The 18,285-nt window shown below is 36.1% G+C and overlaps 1 protein-coding gene across 1 annotated transcript in view; it reads right to left on the bottom strand.

Moving 5' to 3' along the window:
- LOC115434612 (uncharacterized) overlaps positions 1-18,285 on the bottom strand; it is a 52,295-nt gene that overhangs the window by 16,949 nt on the left and 17,061 nt on the right. The window contains exon 3 of the mRNA XM_030156647.1: positions 578-742. Coding sequence (XP_030012507.1) covers positions 578-742 — 165 coding nt within the window. The remainder of the gene's footprint in view (positions 1-577; positions 743-18,285) is intronic.

The raw sequence follows: 18,285 nt of genomic DNA on the forward strand, positions 1-18,285 counted from the left end.
GTAATTAATAAAAATGAAAACTTACTCATAAAAAATATATGGTGAGTTGACAGAGAAAATCCCAATCCATACAAGACAAACTGTGAAGCTGAAACTGCATTTATTGCGGTCAGTTTCAGATGCTGCAGCTCTTTGATAATTCATAGTTTCAGTTCTTGTTTGTTCAGTATTAATTGTCCTCCTTGTAAATCACAGCTGGACTGACTGTACATATCCTGACCAAGGAAAATAAAATTCTTCCTTTGTGCAGTAATCTACACCTGGATTTACTGCCTCCGTCCAAAACAATATGCATTATATAGACTAAATGTGTCTAAAATTAATGATGAAACTATTACACGATCAAAAACAAATTAATTTTAGCAAAAAAAAAAAAAAAGTCTCCATTTTGAATGTCTAGGGTCAGCAGAAATTTGTGATGTTAAAATGGGGTCAGGAGACAAAAAAGGTTGGGAACCACTGGGTTAGGGTTACCACTAACCCCCTCAGGTTAGGGTTAGGGCTAAGGCTAGGGTTAGGGTTAGGGTTGTGGTTTCCACTAACCACTTCCGGTCCTGGTGCCGTTCCTCAGACTCACCTCCTTGGTCTTGGTCACCCTGCCGTCCTTCTGCAGACCACAGATCTGTCTCTGCAGTTGTAGGTTGGTCTCCTGAAGCTGTCCGATCTTCTCCAGGAGCTGGCAGATGTGTTCCAGATAACCCAGCCCTGATCCCAGAGGATTCTGGGAACTGGTCTCCTGGGCCTGGACAACCACAGGACAGACACATTATTCAGACAGAAAAGCACAGGGTTTGTGTGGTTTGAGGTTTTACTGGTGTTGAAATAAAACAAATAACAGATAAGAAGAAATGAAAAAGTGTCCAGTAAAGTTCCACATATCAGAAGGTAGAACATTCTGTTGATGAAGTCAACATTCTTTGTTTTTTATTAAAATGGAAGGTCTGCTTTTAGTTTTTGCTTTGAAGACACTGAACTCTTTAAAAAGTAAAATTAGTACAGGGTGATAAATTAAAATCCATGAAAAACAATCACTTTTACTTTTTTGTGAACTGTATTATTTACCTGCTTCAAGACTTCAGACTTTAACTCTCCATCATTCAATATGTTTTATTTATTCAATCACTCATAAACCTCTGATGGGTTCAATCGAGTCAATGTCTAATCGTGATAAACTGATAGATACTGCAGGAATCACCATAGAAACCACTGTCGACTTGTTATCTATTAAACTAAGTTTTCTCTAAGTTTTTTCTCACAGAAATAAAAAGATGAAACTCAAAATGGAGAGATTAACATTTTGCTGAGGCTCAAAGCTGAACATCACATGATAAGGTGGGGAAAATGGATTTGTTTTATTAAAAACAATTAATGTGTGGTTTGTCTCATAGTCCTGTGAAATGTTCTATAAACTGCTGCTCTAAAAATTTAATTGTGTATCTTGATTGCTATTTCATAAATGTAACCTAAATTATCTTTACTATTAGATTTTGACTATTATCTATTGCTGATTGTTGTTTGTTATGTTCTCTACAACAAAATGATAAATAACTAAAAACTAAGTGTCAAAATAAAAGATGAAACTGGTAGGTTTTTTTGTTTTGTTTTGTTTTGTTTTGTTTTGTTTTTTTTACCATTTTTCAGTCCAACATGGTGGAGGTTTAACTCTGCTGATACACATTGATGTTACATCAATCACCAGGTTTTCATTTCTTATCAAGAAAAATAGGTTTATATCCACAAAAACTAAACCCAGAGGGAAACACATGAAGCTCTACTGCTGTTTCAGATCTACCTTTAGTCCAGAATGGTGGAAAATCATCTTGCTGTGTGATTTTGTTGAAATGGAAAAACATGTGACATGAGGATGACTGTGCAACAGATACATTCAACTATATCTGCTGATATTTTCCAGTCATGTATTTTGTCTTGTATCTGTTTGTATTTTATTACAGAACTGTCTTACTGTTTGGTTTCCATCTCTGGGTAGCAGATAAAACACTGGGGCAAAACAGGGAAAAATAACATTTATGGCTGCATTTCAGCTTTAATGTTATGTCCAGACATTATATTCCACTCCCTACAGTGTTCCTGCTTTGTCTTTGTATTTTATGGCTCCTGAAACATCTTTATAAAAGGTGTGTGAAAGCATTCCACTGCCACAGAACACAGATCTGTGGGTAAATTAATGTGAACATGAAGAATAAAAAGGACTGATGTGCTGCCTCCTTATCTTCACTTAAACTCATACACCCTTCGTTGCGTAATCACTACATACCACAAACAGTTTCTGACTGATTTTAAAAGGTCTTATTTTCCACATTCCCATGTTGGAAGTGGGTTTAGAATGAACACAACTGAGTCTTTTCAAGGTCCACACATGACAATCAGGTGTTTAAAGGTTTTAAAAACACTTAAAACAGAAGGATCAATCCTCAAATCCTCCAAGACCAGGGTTAGGGTCTTTAATGTTAGGGTTAGGGTCTTTAACTTTAGGGTTTGGGTCTTTAACATTGCGGTTAGGGTTAAGGTCTTTAACGTAAGGGTTAGGGTCTTTAATGTTAGGGTTAGGGTCTTTAACTTTAGGGTTTGGGTCTTTAACATTGCGGTTAGGGTTAAGGTCTTTAACGTAAGGGTTAGGGTCTTTAATGTTAGGGTTAGGGTCTTTAACTTTAGAGTTAGGGTCTTTAACTTTAGGGTTTGGGTCTTTAACTTTAGGGTTTGGGTCTTTAACATTGCGGTTAGGGTTAAGGTCTTTAACGTAAGGGTGAGGGTCTTTAATGTAAGGGTTAGGGTCTTTAATGTTAGGGTTATTGTCTTTAACTTTAGGGTTAGGGTCTTTAACTTTAGGGTTTGGGTCTTTAACATTGCGGTTAGGGTTAAGGTCTTTAACGTAAGGGTTAGGGTCTTTAATGTAAGGGTTAGGGTCTTTAATGTTAGGGTTATTGTCTTTAACTTTAGGGTTAGGGTCTTTAACTTTAGGGTTTGGGTCTTTAACATTGCGGTTAGGGTTAAGGTCTTTAACGTAAGGGTTAGGGTCTTTAATGTAAGGGTTAGGGTCTTTAATGTTAGGGTTAGGGTCTTTAACTTTAGAGTTATTGTCTTTAACTTTAGGGTTAGGGTCTTTAACTTTAGGGTTTGGGTCTTTAACATTGCGGTTAGGGTTAAGGTCTTTAATGTAAGGGTTAGGGTCTTTAATGTTAGGGTTAGGGTCTTTAACTTTAGAGTTATTGTCTTTAACTTTAGGGTTTGGGTCTTTAACATTGCGGTTAGGGTTAAGGTCTTTAACGTAAGGGTGAGGGTCTTTAATGTAAGGGTTAGGGTCTTTTATGTTAGGGTTATTGTCTTTAACTTTAGGGTTAGGGTATTTAACTTTAGGGCTAGGGTCTTAAATGTTAGGGTCTTTAACTTTAGGGTTAGAGTCTTGAAATTTCGGATGTTTCCAGTTTCCTGCTTCTGCTTTGTCAGGGTATTTTGTAAACATTCATTCATTATTTCTGATTTATGTTTTCATGTTGATGTGGGAATTACCGCACAAACGTGTTTTTGCGTCACGTCACGCAACAGTTCTTCCAAGTATGAAAAGAGGATGTTTGACACAAATATTTATCCCCTCGTCAACATTCCTACAAATGTCCCAACAAAAGCAGGATATGAGCTCAGATGAGTCTCCGCCCATTTCCCTGCAGAGAAACTCCAGACTGGGAGCTGAACTGGAAACACTGGAAACACTGGAAACAATGGAGCTCAGTCCAAGTTGAGCTGACATCACTCACTTCCTCTGAAGATCACCTTCACACAGTTCCCACAATGCACTGGTATTTTTATTCCCACCTCCTTCATTTCACGTTCAGTTTACATCATTAGACACATTGCATTTATGTGAATTCATGTGAACTTTAATACACACTTGGGAGTATTTTTCACTTTTGATGTAAAAACTATGAAAAGTGTATTTGTTTCACACCCAAACCAAGGTTATGATAGTTTTGGATTTTTCATTATAGTTTAGTTTTATTTAGTTTTGACTTTTTTCCCTCTAATTCAGTTAGTTTTAATTAGTTTTTAGAGCAGGTTTGAAAGTTTTTATTTGTTTTCATTATTTTTCTAAATCCTTAGTTTTAGTTTAGTTTTAGTATTAATTTTAGTTTTTGCGTATCTTTTATCTTCTTCGTCATCATATTCCCATAAATCCCAGACAGGACTCTGCTGCTTTCTCCCAACTTTAGTCTCCATGTTTCCAGGTAGAGTGGGGACCAGAAGACGACTCTAAACGACAAGTGACAAGAAGTGACAGACCATGAAGTACCGTATGGTCTCGTTAGCTAAAATTGCGAGAGCGAAATAAATCGATTTCCTATCAATCCGACATTGACAAAAACGAAAACAAAGGGAATTTTATCCATAATTGTTATTAGTTTTAGTTAGTTTTGTAAGCACACAATACAGTTTCAGTTATCGTTTTTTCTTTTAATTACAGTTTTTATTTATTTCAGTTATTGAAAATGTTTTTTCAATTCTAGTTTTCGTCATTTCGTTAGTTCTTGTTAACAATAATAACCTTGACCCAAACACGTTAAACTCTACTGATCAACATTTATATAAAGACAAAAAAACACTAAAACATATGAGGTTAAAACCACAAAGCCATCGTATACCTAGTAAAAATATGTCCTCGTGTCACTGTGTCAATATATGAGGTGATGTGAAAGATGTCATATGACCTTAACCATAACAGACGACGCCATGGTTTCAGCGGGTTAGGGTTAGAGGTAGGAATAAAAACAACTAAACACAACCCTGGTCTCTTTGGTTGGTCCACTATAGTCCTTCCAGCCATGCTGTTTACAATATGGTTAAAGAAAGAGAGCAAAATAATTATCTATGACTATCCTGATCACCTATCTGTTTATATCGGTAAATGATATTCTCTTTCATCTATATACGTGTATTTGTTTTTATTAGTGGTTTTCGTATTTTGAGATCCAGGTTGGGTTGGTATGGGGGTCGCCACTGGTTCTGGGGGGTGGGGTTTATACTTTGTCTGTCACAAAATCTTATATTATAAAATGTGAATTTCTTTCTTTTTTTGTATTGTGCTTTTGGATATGCACAATGAAAACAAATTTTAAAAAATGTATAAAAATAAATAAATAAAAATAGTCCTTCCAGCCTCCTACTGCTACAACCTGCCAAGAGTTTGGGGTTTTAACCCTTTAACCCCTGATGAAGTTCTGAATATATGATTTATTTAAATATTCATAAAAATTCAACCGTTTGTTCAATAAGAAAAATTTCCAAGCGTGCTGATGGAATAGACCTTGTTCTTTCCATAGACATCTGAACATGCTCAGTTCACCCCCTGCCACCTGTGGAATGGGGGGCAAAACACAGAGCAGTGAGTGAGACCGACTCACTATAAAAATAGACAGTTTGGGCTTTTTTTTTTTTTTTTTTAAACATAATTTTCCTTGTGGTTTTTTGTTTTTACTATTGTTTGGTGTTGTGGTGATTTTCCTTTATCATTATTATTTACTGTATTTTAACTGAGTTTTGATCATGTAAACGCTTTTTGGAGTTCAACCAGGTGTAAAAAACAGCTAGACTGATTTTGAACAAAGGAGCCCAAAACTAAAACTACTGGGCCCAAATTCAAATCCTTGTTGTTGTTCAGTGTGTTCCAGTTCACAGTTGATGCTCCACATCCTAAATCTCTTATTGATGTACATTCTAAGTGCCTTATTTATTCAAAACCTGTCAAACTTCAGTTCCTCTCTTTGTCTTTTTTCTGTTATTCCACCAGTTTTGACCCTAAAACACACATTAAAACAAAACCACTGAAGAGAAGGAACACAAGCACTTACTCACAGCAGCTTTAATGAACCTGAAACACACCAAGGTTATTATCGTTAACGAAAACTAACGAAATGATGAAAACTAGAATTGAAAAAACATTTTAGTTAACTGAAATAAATAAAAACTATAATTAAAAGAAAAAACAATAACTGAAACTGTATTGTGTGCTTACAAAACTAACGAAAACAGATAAATTATGATGGTCCGTCACTTGTCGTTCAGAGTCGTCTACTGGTCCCCACTCTACCTGGAAACATGAAGACTAAGTTGATAGAAAGCAGCAGAGTCCTGTCTGGGATTTATGTGAATACGACAGTGAGGAAGAGAAAAGTTATGAAGAAACTAAAACTAATACTAGAACTAAACCAAAACTAAGCATTTACAAAATAATTAAAACTAATTAAAAAAAAACTAGCAAACCCGCTTTAAAAACTAATTAAAACTAACTGAATTAGAGAAAAAAAAGTCAAAACTAACTAAAACTAAACTATAATGAAAAAACCAAAACTATTAGAAGCTTGAAACAGCTGACAGTTCACAGCAGCACCTTTACCTGGAATCATGTCTGAGTGGTTTAAGGGTTAACACAGTCACCTGGTCATTGACCTCTGGCTGGTTCCCTACATGTTGAAAAGTGACTCTATAGGAACCTCAGGTGTTGAGGTATGACTCGGACGGCCCAGAACCAGGTATCAGGATTTGACGATGTATGCTCGGGATGTTCCAGCTCTTCCTACAGGGTTAGGGTTAGTTCACAGTCTGAGCTGAAAACAGGGCTCTTGGTTGAACGGGTCCGAGCGGTGTTGGAGTCCACTTCATGTCATACAGCACCTGTTCATCAGAAAACTGATTTCTGCGCTGATACTGTCTGACGGTGGCCTCTCTCATTCGGACCCTCCCTGTTTCCAGAGCTCAGAGCTGGATTTATCAAATAGGTGTCAAATATCTGAAATGACTCGCATATTTAGGAAGATAAAGGCCCTTTGATTGGTCCTCGGGGGCCCCTGGAGGGTGGCGGGGGGCTTTTAGGGGCCCGGCTTCACAGGGTTTAGGGGTTCACTGCTGACAGGAGTCCGGTCTACTGTCATCATCTTCTTCACTTATCACCACGGTTAATAATGTAAGTCCTCAACAGCACAAGGAGGCTGCACTTTCTCTCCTCAAAAATGTGAACATGACAGTTTCTTATTCTTTGACATGTTTCAGTGAAGTTCAGTAAAGCTCCACGTCAGTACAAACAGTGTCATGTAGAGCTCGGTAATACGGACAAAAATACTGTATCAGTCAACATACAAATAAGAGATCATAATAAGTATAATCTATAGTCTGTAAAAATACTACTGCACAACTGGTGCTTTTAACGAGTATTTTATTACATTTTGCACTGTTCTTTGCCTTTTGCACGGCCTCTATTCCACTGTGTACATATTTTACATATTTTACATTTTACCGTCTATATTCTATATTTGCATTCTACTGGAGCAAGTAAATGCAACAACATTTCACTGTGTATATACTTGTATATCTGAAAGACAATAAAGTCTAAGTTTAAGTCTAAGTGTCAAATTATTAATAAAGTTGACAGCGGATTTTTAGTCCTAAATGAGGCCACAAACCAGGATCACAGAATAAAAACCACATAAATGACAGAAACACATTAAAAATACAACAGGAAAAACATACTGGCACAAAAATGTACCTACAGTAATAACAATAATTATTATTATTACACTAATAACAATAATAATTATGATATGACAATAATAATTATTATTGTTGTTATCATCATTATACGTCAGACTTAGTTTGTGTTTTTCAGGACACTCTGAAATGTACCTACAATAGTTGATATTCTGATTTCCTGCACATTATATCACAGTGTAAAATAAATCACAACATCAACTATCCTCTTCACTCACTCAGCTGCAGAAATCACAGATCTGCTAAAGAGGGTGGGTTAACACTAACACCAACACCAACCCTAACACCAACACCAACACCAACACCAACACTAACACTAACACCAACACCAACACCAACCCTAACACTAACACCAACACTAACACTAACACCAACACCAACACTAACCCTAACACCAACACTAACACCAACACCAACACCAACCCTAACACCAACACCAACACTAACACCAACACCAACACCAACCCTAACACTAACACCAACACCAACACCAACACTAACACTAACACTAACACCAACACTAACACTAACCCTAACACCAACACTAACCCTAACACTAACACCAACACCAACACCAACACTAACACTAACACTAACACCAACACCAACACCAACCCTAACACTAACACTAACACCAACACTAACACTAACACCAACACCAACACTAACCCTAACACTAACACCAACACTAACACTAACACTAACACCAACACTAACACTAACACCAACACCAACACCAACCCTAACACCAACACCAACACTAACACTAACACCAACACTAACCCTAACACTAACACCAACACCAACACTAACACCAACACCAACCCTAACACCAACACCAACACCAACACTAACACTAACACTAACACCAACACCAACACTAACACTAACACCAACACCAACACCAACACTAACACTAACCCTAACACTAACACCAACACCAACACTAACTCCAACACTAACGCTAACCCTAACACTAACACTAACCCTAACACTAACATCAACACTAACACTAACCCTAACACTAACACCAACACTAACCCTAACACTAACACCAACACTAACTCCAACACTAGTGCTAACCCTAACACTAACACCAACACTAACACTAACACCAACACTAACACCAACACCCACACTAACTCCAACACTAGTGCTAACCCTAACACTAACACCAACACTAACACTAACACCAACACCAACACTAACACCAACACCCACACCAACACCAACACTAACACTGACACCAACACTAACACTAACGCTCCTCTTTATCTGCTTTAATTTACCAGCCCTTTATCTTTTTGGATTTCAACAAACTCCTGAAAGATAAAATATCTCAGCTTAGATTAAACATCTTGATAAGTGAGTGAAGACCATACAACACCGACTCAAGACATGAAAAAACTAAATGACCAAATCATCACATTTTGTCCTTTTGTTTAATTATGTGATTTTCACCAGTGGATTCACAGGTCAGGGTTGGACATCTTCTTTTCTATTTCTTATTATCTGATATATTTCGGCTGGAATGGGTCTTTATCTGAGCTGGACTTGTCTGTAACTGTCCACCTTCCTCTGCTGCTGACTCATTTCAGTCTGGGGTTCATCATCCTGTTTGTCTTTGACAGATGTTGACGTTCCATAAAATGCGGCAGAAAGTCGAGGAGCGTTCATGACCTTATCGTACCTTCCTCCCTGCTGCTTCATTCCTTTCCCACACTGTCATGTTTGGCAGATAATGGAAACATCTAGGGTCAGAGGAGGCTTCTGTTTCCACGGTAACCTCTGTGTTATTTATCTCATCACGCCAATATTCTACATGTAAGTGTGGAAATACAGGCTCAAAGAACCAGGGCAGGTTTTAAACAGTGAATAATAACCAGGTCAGTCCCAACACACAATCAGATTATTATTATTATTATTATTATTATTATTATTATTATTATTATTATTATTATTATCCACAAAACCTGTTCAGTACCAGCAAAATCTGTGTCACAGAAACTCATTTTTAAAAGAGTGATATTTAGCTTTTTTTTTTTTTTTTTTTAAATGGAATTCTTCATTTTTCCACATTTCCCTGTGGTCTCCATAAACTGTAAATGCTCTGCTTGGGTCTGAATTCTTCATTCATTCAACTCCACAGGTCCATCTTCAACCCTATTTCTGACTAGAGACACCAGAAAGGGGATTTGAAGCGCTGGCTCTTTAAATGCACATGAGCCACTTCAGGCCCCGCCCCCTCGAGGTTGTTGGCTGTACTTTCTGTCCATTCAGCCACTTGTGTTTGTTGATTCAACCAACGACTTAACATTTTTAGTAATCAGCTCCAAGTTTGGACATATTTTCAGTATGGACTATAACCGCTGATGCTGACCAAGGGTCTAATAGTTTTGGATTTATCATTATAGTTTAGTTTTATTTAGTTGTGACTTTTTTTTTCTCTAATTCAGTTAGTTTTAATTCATTTTTAGAGCAGGTTTGCTTGTTTTTATTAGTTTTCATTTTTCTAAATGGTTAGTTTTAGTTTAGTTTTGGTATTAATTTTAGTTTTGTCGTATCTTTTCTCTTCTTCTCTGTCGTCGTATTCAAATAAATCCCAGACAGGACTCTGCTGCTTTCTCCCAACTTTAGTCTCCATGTTTCCAGGTAGAGTGGGGACCAGAAGACGACTGGAAACCACAAGTGACGAGAAGTGATGGATCAAAGTGTCGTTTGGTGCCACTAGCTAAAATAGCAAGAGCGAAATAAATCGCTTCCATATCAATCTGACGTTGACAACGACAAAAACGAAGGGAATTTTATCCATAATTTTTATGTTTTAGTTAGTTTTGTAAACACACAATGCAGTTTCAGTTAGTTATTCTTTTCTTTTAATTATAGTTTTTATTTATTTCAGTTAACGAAAATGTTTTTACAATTCTAGTTTTCGTCATTTCATTAGTTTTCAGTAACGATAATATCCTTGCTGCTGACAAACAATTATGTTGAACTGGAGAAATGTTCGTCTGAAGTCTGGACCTTAAATGTGCAAATGTTATGATGTAACTAGTTATAAAACGTAACAAATTAAGAAGGAATTCAAACAGGTTGTAGAAATCCACTCGATTTTTGCTAAAATGAATATAAAGATAGTTTTGCAGCACCTAGAGGGTTCAAATTCGAACTGTATGAACTATTAGGGTCCAAATACACAAATAAATGAACCACAGACTAATAAAAGTGGGTTTAGATAAATATGAGCCCTTTAACTTATAAATTTTTAAACTCATTTATTAACTATATAAACTTACAGCTCTGAACCTCTAAACTCCCCAACTATTAGGCGTATCCTGCTACTTTAATTTTAACCAATGGTCAGAACAGACAGTTTTATTTAAGGGAGAAATGACACTAAATCAGCTCCAACATGAGAATATTTCTAATAAATGTATAATATCATAAATGAAACAATGCCAAATGGGATGTGAAGAGGTTTAGTGAAGGTTTTACCCGTGATTTTTTTTTTCTGTTTTCTGGTGTGAATGAGACACATCAATACTTTATACTTGCAGTAAATGTTTCATGTATATCTCATTTTAAGTATTTTAAGTATTTATTTATTTGCACATCACAAACAACAAGAAAATCTATATATTTTTTTAAATTATCATGCAGGTAACACCACTGTGTAGGAAAAGATAGAAGCAAAAAAGTGTTGTATAAATACCTCCTCAGAAATAAGCAATACAGAAAAAAGAAAAAAAGAATAAAAATAGGATATAACTGAAATAATAATTAAAACATAAAAAATACAAATCAAATGATATTAAGCCTTGAATTTTTTTTTCATAAATTACAGACCTTTTCAGATGCTTTTTAAATAATGATAAAGAAGATGATGATTGAAGTTCAGGATGTAGATTATTCCAAAGATGTGTTTCATCATGTAGCGTTTGTGTTTAATCATTCCATGCATCGTCTTTTCTGTCTGATTCTGTTTCACTCATTTAGGTTGAAGTCAGTTGATGAATGGGGAAAAGGGTTGGGGGATGGGGGGGGTTTACAGTTTGTTTACTTGTGCTGAAGGAAACTGTTGTCATCAGATCATAAGCTTGGTTCAGACTGAGTGTCTGGTGTTCAGGGCTCATTCTGCAACTGAAAACCCCTGTGGTCATTAATGAGGATGAGCAGCGACTTGTTTTCATTCATGTTACCGAGAAACAGAGTGCGCTGGTGCAGACTGAACACCTGACAGCTGTGGAAGCTGCAGAGTCATAATCACCTGTTTGATGTTCCTGAAAACCCTCAGTCCGTCCTTTCATTACCTGCAGCTATTACACTGAACATCTGATACAGCCACAGTTTCCATATGAATGCCCTCTGTTGTTTCAGGCAGCAGCACGACACGTTTAGACACAGGGTTTAGAACCGACGGGTGACAAATCAAAGAAAAACCATGTGTGTGACACAGCTGAACCACCGCCACATCAGCCACTGTTTTTCAGGCCACAACACATATGAACTGGAAACCAGATTTGTTTTAAAGGAGTGATATTTTGCTATTTTAAAGATTTTGTTTTTCAGTTTTCAAATAAGCATTTACATCAGTATAGGACATATGAACTAGTCCAAGGCAGAGCAACACACGCAAACAACAAGCCCAAACCCACCCAAAGGTTCAGAGAGAAGGAAAAATAAATGAAGAAAAGAAAAGAAAAGAAAAGAGGGCACACAAACTAGCTTTTATCATGAAAAAAAGAAAGAAATTTAAATAAATATTACAGTCTGATGGATAATGGTTGTGTTAATAGTCTGTTTTTTTGTAAGTAGTTCTGTGATACCAAGGTTCACTGCAAAGATGAGGACAGAAATGAAAAAAGAGAAAGAATGAAGAAGTCTACTGGAAGGGCATTTTTCTTTTTTAAATGGAATTCTTCATTTTCCCACATTTCCCTGTGGTCTCCATAAACTGTAAATGCTCTGCTTGGGTCTGAATTCTTCATTCATTCAACTCCACAGGTCCATCTTCAACCCTATTTCTGAGTGATGACACCAGAAAGGGGGTTTGGAACGCTGGCCCTTTAAATGCACATGAGCCACTTCAGGCCCCGCCCTCTCCAGGTTGTTGACAGTGCTTTCTGTTCATTCAGCCACTTGTGTTTGTTAATTCAACCAACATTTTAGGTAATCAGCTCGAAGTTTGGACATATTTTCAGTACGGACTTAATTCAAAAAATCTTGTCAAGTGAAATTCTCTTGCTGCATGGACAGATATTTCACTTGTTTTCAGTACCTTTTCCCTCAGATTTAGTGTTTTTGTCTTGTTTTTAGACACCTCTTTTTTCCGGTGTAGCATTTTACTTTTCTTTTTATATATAGGGTTAGGGTTAGGGGTACCAAGGTTATTATTGTTAACAAAAACTAACGAAATGACGAAAACTAGAATTGAAAAAGCATTTTTCGTCAACTGAAATAAATCAAAACTATAATTAAAAGAAAAAAGATAACTAACTGAAACTGTATTGTGTGCTTACAAAACAAACTAAAACGTATAAAAATTATGGATGAAATTCCCTTAGTTTTTGTCTTTGTCAACATCGGATTGATACGAAATCGATTTATTTCGCTCAAGCAATTTTAGCTAGTGGCACCATATGACACTTGACGGTCCGTCACTTCTCGTCACTTGTGGTTTCCAGTCGTCTTCTGGTCCCCACTCTACCTGGAAACATGGAGACTAAAGTTGGGAGAAAGCAGCAGAGTCCTGTCTGGGATTTATTTGAATACGACAGCAAGGAAGACAAAAGGTATGATGAAACTAAAACAAAACTAAAACCAAGCAGCTAGAAAAAAATGAAAACTAATAAAAACTAGCAAATCTGCTCTAAAAATGAATTAAAACTAACTGAATTAGAGAAAAAAAGTCAAAACTAAATAAAACTAAACTATAATGAAAAATCCAAAACTATTATAACCTTGTGATGTACATATTATAGTGTGTGTGATATTTTATCTTGTTTTTTTGTATTTAACTTGTACCTTAGCCGAGAACTACCTGCCTAAATTTTTAACGTTCACATATGATGACAATAAAAATGTTTGAATCTTGAATCTTTAGATCCCATTGGTCTGTATGTGGACCCTGAACTAAAATGGATTTGACACCCCACCAACTGGATTTCTCCAGGCCATGAACACAACATCTGAACACGTTCTCCTCATGATTCAGACTTACAGGCTCTGGGTGAATCTGTGCTCTACTGACTCAGTGGACCAAGCCTTTATTGTTGGCCCATTAAGATAAGGAGGGGTATTCCTTCCAGCAGACGACCCTCACTTCCTCTGGGTTAGTTGTTGATGGGGGGGGGGGTTGATAGCTGTTGATCTTATCCACCACTCCACAGAGACCTACTGAGTGATCCACAGACGGGAACTCAGACCAGGATCCAGGAATGACCCCGGTGGCGTGCACAGACCCACTTAGAAAAGAGCAAACACACAAACAAACACACACCCTGCACTTCCTCTGAGTCCACATCCACATGAGGACCAGACTGGAGACTACGGTCAGGAAAGAGAAATAAAAGCCTCCAGCAGAACCAACCAATCACTCAAACTGAGTTCATATACAGCAAACAGCAGATATCACACTATACTGACTTATTAAAAAACATAAAACCTCTGCCTTGATCGTCTTACAAGGAAATGTCTTTTCTCATTGAATGATCCCGTCTTTCCTCAGTATCAGAAGCTCAAAGGATGGTGGATTTACCAAAGCCCTAACCCTAACCCACTGAGTTTAGACCACGGCTGTCAAACTCAGGATCCACATTCAGCCCAATTTGATCTCCAGCGGATCAGACCAGTAAAATAATGGCATAATAACCTATAAATAATGACAACTCCAAGTTTTTCTCTTTGTCTTAGTACAAAATTAATGTAATTATTATTATACATCATTATGACTGTTACTATTATCACCACAATAACTTAATAACTTTATATACATATATATATATATATATATATATATATATATATATATATATATATATATATATATATATATATGTATATACACATAAAGCAAAACCATCTATTTATCATTGTTATTATTGTTATGGTTATTAGGGATGCACCGATTCCGATATGAGTATTGGGTATCGGCTCCGATACTCAGTGTGTGTACTCGTATTTGTACTCATAAAAGTAATCCGATGTAAATGCACCAACACCACTTACGGCTGTGTGACATTCACAGTTCAGTGCAGCAGGTACAAGGAGGAGGAATACTGTGTGTGGAGTGTGAAGAGTGTGGAGATTTTTCAAAATAAATGACGGTGATAAAAGTAACGCTGACTGTAAGTAACGCTACAGACACAGACAGATACGGACGCAGTGCTCTGTCCGTCCTCTGCATACATTCCATCCGTTTTCCAGGTGCTAGCGAATGCATACCCAGACGGAGAGGGGTACGGAGCGGTGTGGACCGCCGCCAGCGGAAGTGAAAACCAAACTTATCGCTCATTTCTCTTTTCTCTTCCTGCTGGAGCTTCGCTTTTAAACCTTACCAGTGAAAACGCTGCAATATTAGTTTCACATTGGTGTTACCTCTGTTGTCTCCATGTTTGTTATTACTGACTTTCTTCTTATTCTTCTCATTAAACTTTCCTCTTCTTCGTGGTATTTGTCCAGTATGGTTAATTCAGAGCGGCGCCCCCTGGTGGATTAATTGACAAACGCTCATTCCAACACATTAAATGTCAGTAGCAGCACTTTGTTCCAGTCAGACTAATGACAACGACAATAAAGCACATTTACAAAAGGAACTAACGACTGGAATGGGATTATTAAGTACTTGTATCAGTACTTGGTATCGGCAAGCACTCAAATGTAAGTACTCGTACTTGTACTCGGAATGGAAAAAAGTGGTATCGGTGCATCCCTAATGGTTATCATTACTTTATCATTACCACCTTGCTGTTTTTATTAGTACATTATGATGTGCAATTGAGTGTTTTTTTCAAATACTGTTTGCTTTTTAGAGTTGTTGTTTTGCTATATTTTTGTAGTATTTCTTATGTGTATATCCAGTGTTGTGCTGCTATTGGAACCTCAATGTCCCGAGGATTCTGTCCAAAGGATCAATAAAGTTCTATCTAATGTGATCTAAAAAAATAAAATAAAATAAAATAAACAAAGCATTAAATTGTGAAAATATTTACATTTTACAAAAAACTGGAAACAGCTGAAATTTCATAAGAAAAATGAGTGCAATTTTAACAACATTATGCCTCAACTTATTATGCATTACACACAATGTTACACATACTTTTGGTAATGGGCAGAATATTGTTAAAATTTTGGAGTTTGGAACTAAAATAAGAATAATATCTACAATACTACATCTCAGCTTATTATTAACACAACTTACAGATCACAGTGGATCCAAAAATGCACCAAATATTTAGGAACAGGCAGAATATTGTTAAAATTGTGTATTTCAGGTTGTTAGTATTTGTTTTTAATTATGCATTTATTTGTAATTTATTGTGAAAGGATAGTTTAAAAATTGTTGATATTTTCATTGAGAAATGTTGTTGTTTTTTTCACTTTAAACCAAGACGAAAATTTTTCATTATTTACAAGTTATCATGGTATTATTTTACTTGAGATCACATTGGTCTGTATGTGGAACCTGAACTAAAATGAGTTTGACACCAAAGGGTCATGAATCTTATTTTGGGGTTAGGGTGAGTACTCTGTGTTTGGTGGTAAAAGTTTGTTTTGTTCTGTGTGTCAAGACAGTATGAGTTCGGGTCATGACTCTTATTTTAGCTGCAGTGATGAAACCTCCTGATGATACAATGTCTGTGAAGAGTTTACAATTTGAGATAATGACAGAGGACATGAAGTCAGTTCGGTGTTCATCCTCACACTGGAAAAAATCTAAATCTTACCAAGTCTATTTTTCTCATTTCTAGTCAAAATATCTCATCACTCTTAAAATAAGACATAATCACCTAAAGAGTAACTTTTCGGTGAGATATAGGAACATTTTTTAGACAATAGATCTTGAAAATCTCAAGAAATCTTACCAAGATAATTTTTCACTTGTTCCATTGACAGATTATTAATTATTATTATTATTATTATTATTATTATTATTATTATTATTATTATTATTATTATTATTATTATATTATTAATTCAATATTTTTTTGTTTAATTTAAGCAAAAAAATCTGCCAATGGAACAAGTGAAAATTATCTTGGTAAGATTTCTTGAAATAAGATTTTCAAGATCTGTTGTTTAAAAATAAGTTCTTCTATCTCACTGAAAAGTTAGTCTTTAGGTGATTATGTCTTATTTTAAGTGTGATGAGATATTTTGACTAGAAATGACTAAAATACACTTGGTAAAATTTAGATTTTTTTTATTGCACATCTGAAGTCACCATAACATTTCTAACTCAACACATGGCACTGTCTGATATGAACCCATTAGGCTGTTTTAATCTGCTGTTTCATCCTGACTCTGTAAACCCTGACAACATGGAGCTGTAACATGTAAAAGCCTGTTTGGACAGAAAATCATCTTAAAGGTGGATAAATCTCACTGTTGGCGCCACTGGAAACCAACAGACGTAAACTGTCAGGACAGCGTGGACGGAGGCAAAGACAGATGAAACTATTTCATATTAGAAAACATTAGAGTGTTTCTTTACAAACACTTCACAGCAAATGGTTGTGTTCAGTATTTACCTTATTAGACTCTGTTAATTACCACATACATAATTACACATGATGTCAAACTGTTTTGCCTGTTTTGTGATTCTTATGTAAATGCACTGATGTTGACATAATCTGGAATCTTTTTGCATAAATAAAAAGATGATTCGGTTTGTTTTACAAGAGAGTGAATCCTAAAAACTGATTTATACTTTAGTTTAACTCTAATGCAGGCTTGTAGAACATTTTATCCCACACACACAACTACTCTGTAGGTTTTAATTCAAAGTTATAAGTCCAGTTTCCCTTCTACATGTTTGTGCAGGTTAATGTGGTTGTGTTCTGCTTTAATTATATTTACCACTGGGTTCATCTTACATTTAATATGGTGAGAAAAGTGTGACCCATACACCTGGGTTTACATTTCATTACAGTATTCACAATCAAATATTAACCATAAATCCATTTTATTTGTTTAATCCATTAATTAAAGTAGAGTAAAGGTGGCTAGGTTTACCTATCATTCTCAGTCATTGTGAATAGGACCAGAATAAATACAAAACCAGACTTTTCTTAGATCTAATGGTTGCAATTGGTCTTCAGTTGAATGTATGAAGTTTTATGTTTAACCATACTGACTTGTGTCTGTTCATGATCAGCTCCAGTTTCTCCAACACGCATATGGCAATAATGACACTCTATACATTATATATGAAATTATGATTTTCTTTTTAAACTGAAAAGCAAAGTGGGTTGATAATAAGTGCTGTCAGTCATGTGTTTAAACCCTATCTGTCCAGAGGAACAGCAGAACCCAGTTCCTCTTAGACCACCTGAGTTACAACATGATGAAAAGACATTTTGACCAGAGATGAATAAATAACCTTCAGGTGATCTGGTGATGTGGGGGAAGACACCCCCCCCCCCCCCAAAAAAAAAAGGGAAAAGTAAGCAGACCTTACTAATACCCCTGCCCGTTTGAACAACACTTTGCCCCATGCTGCCCACCCAGGGA

This window comes from Sphaeramia orbicularis, chromosome 15 (assembly GCF_902148855.1).
Source record: "Sphaeramia orbicularis chromosome 15, fSphaOr1.1, whole genome shotgun sequence".
NCBI classification, from domain to species: Eukaryota; Metazoa; Chordata; class Actinopteri; order Kurtiformes; family Apogonidae; genus Sphaeramia; species Sphaeramia orbicularis.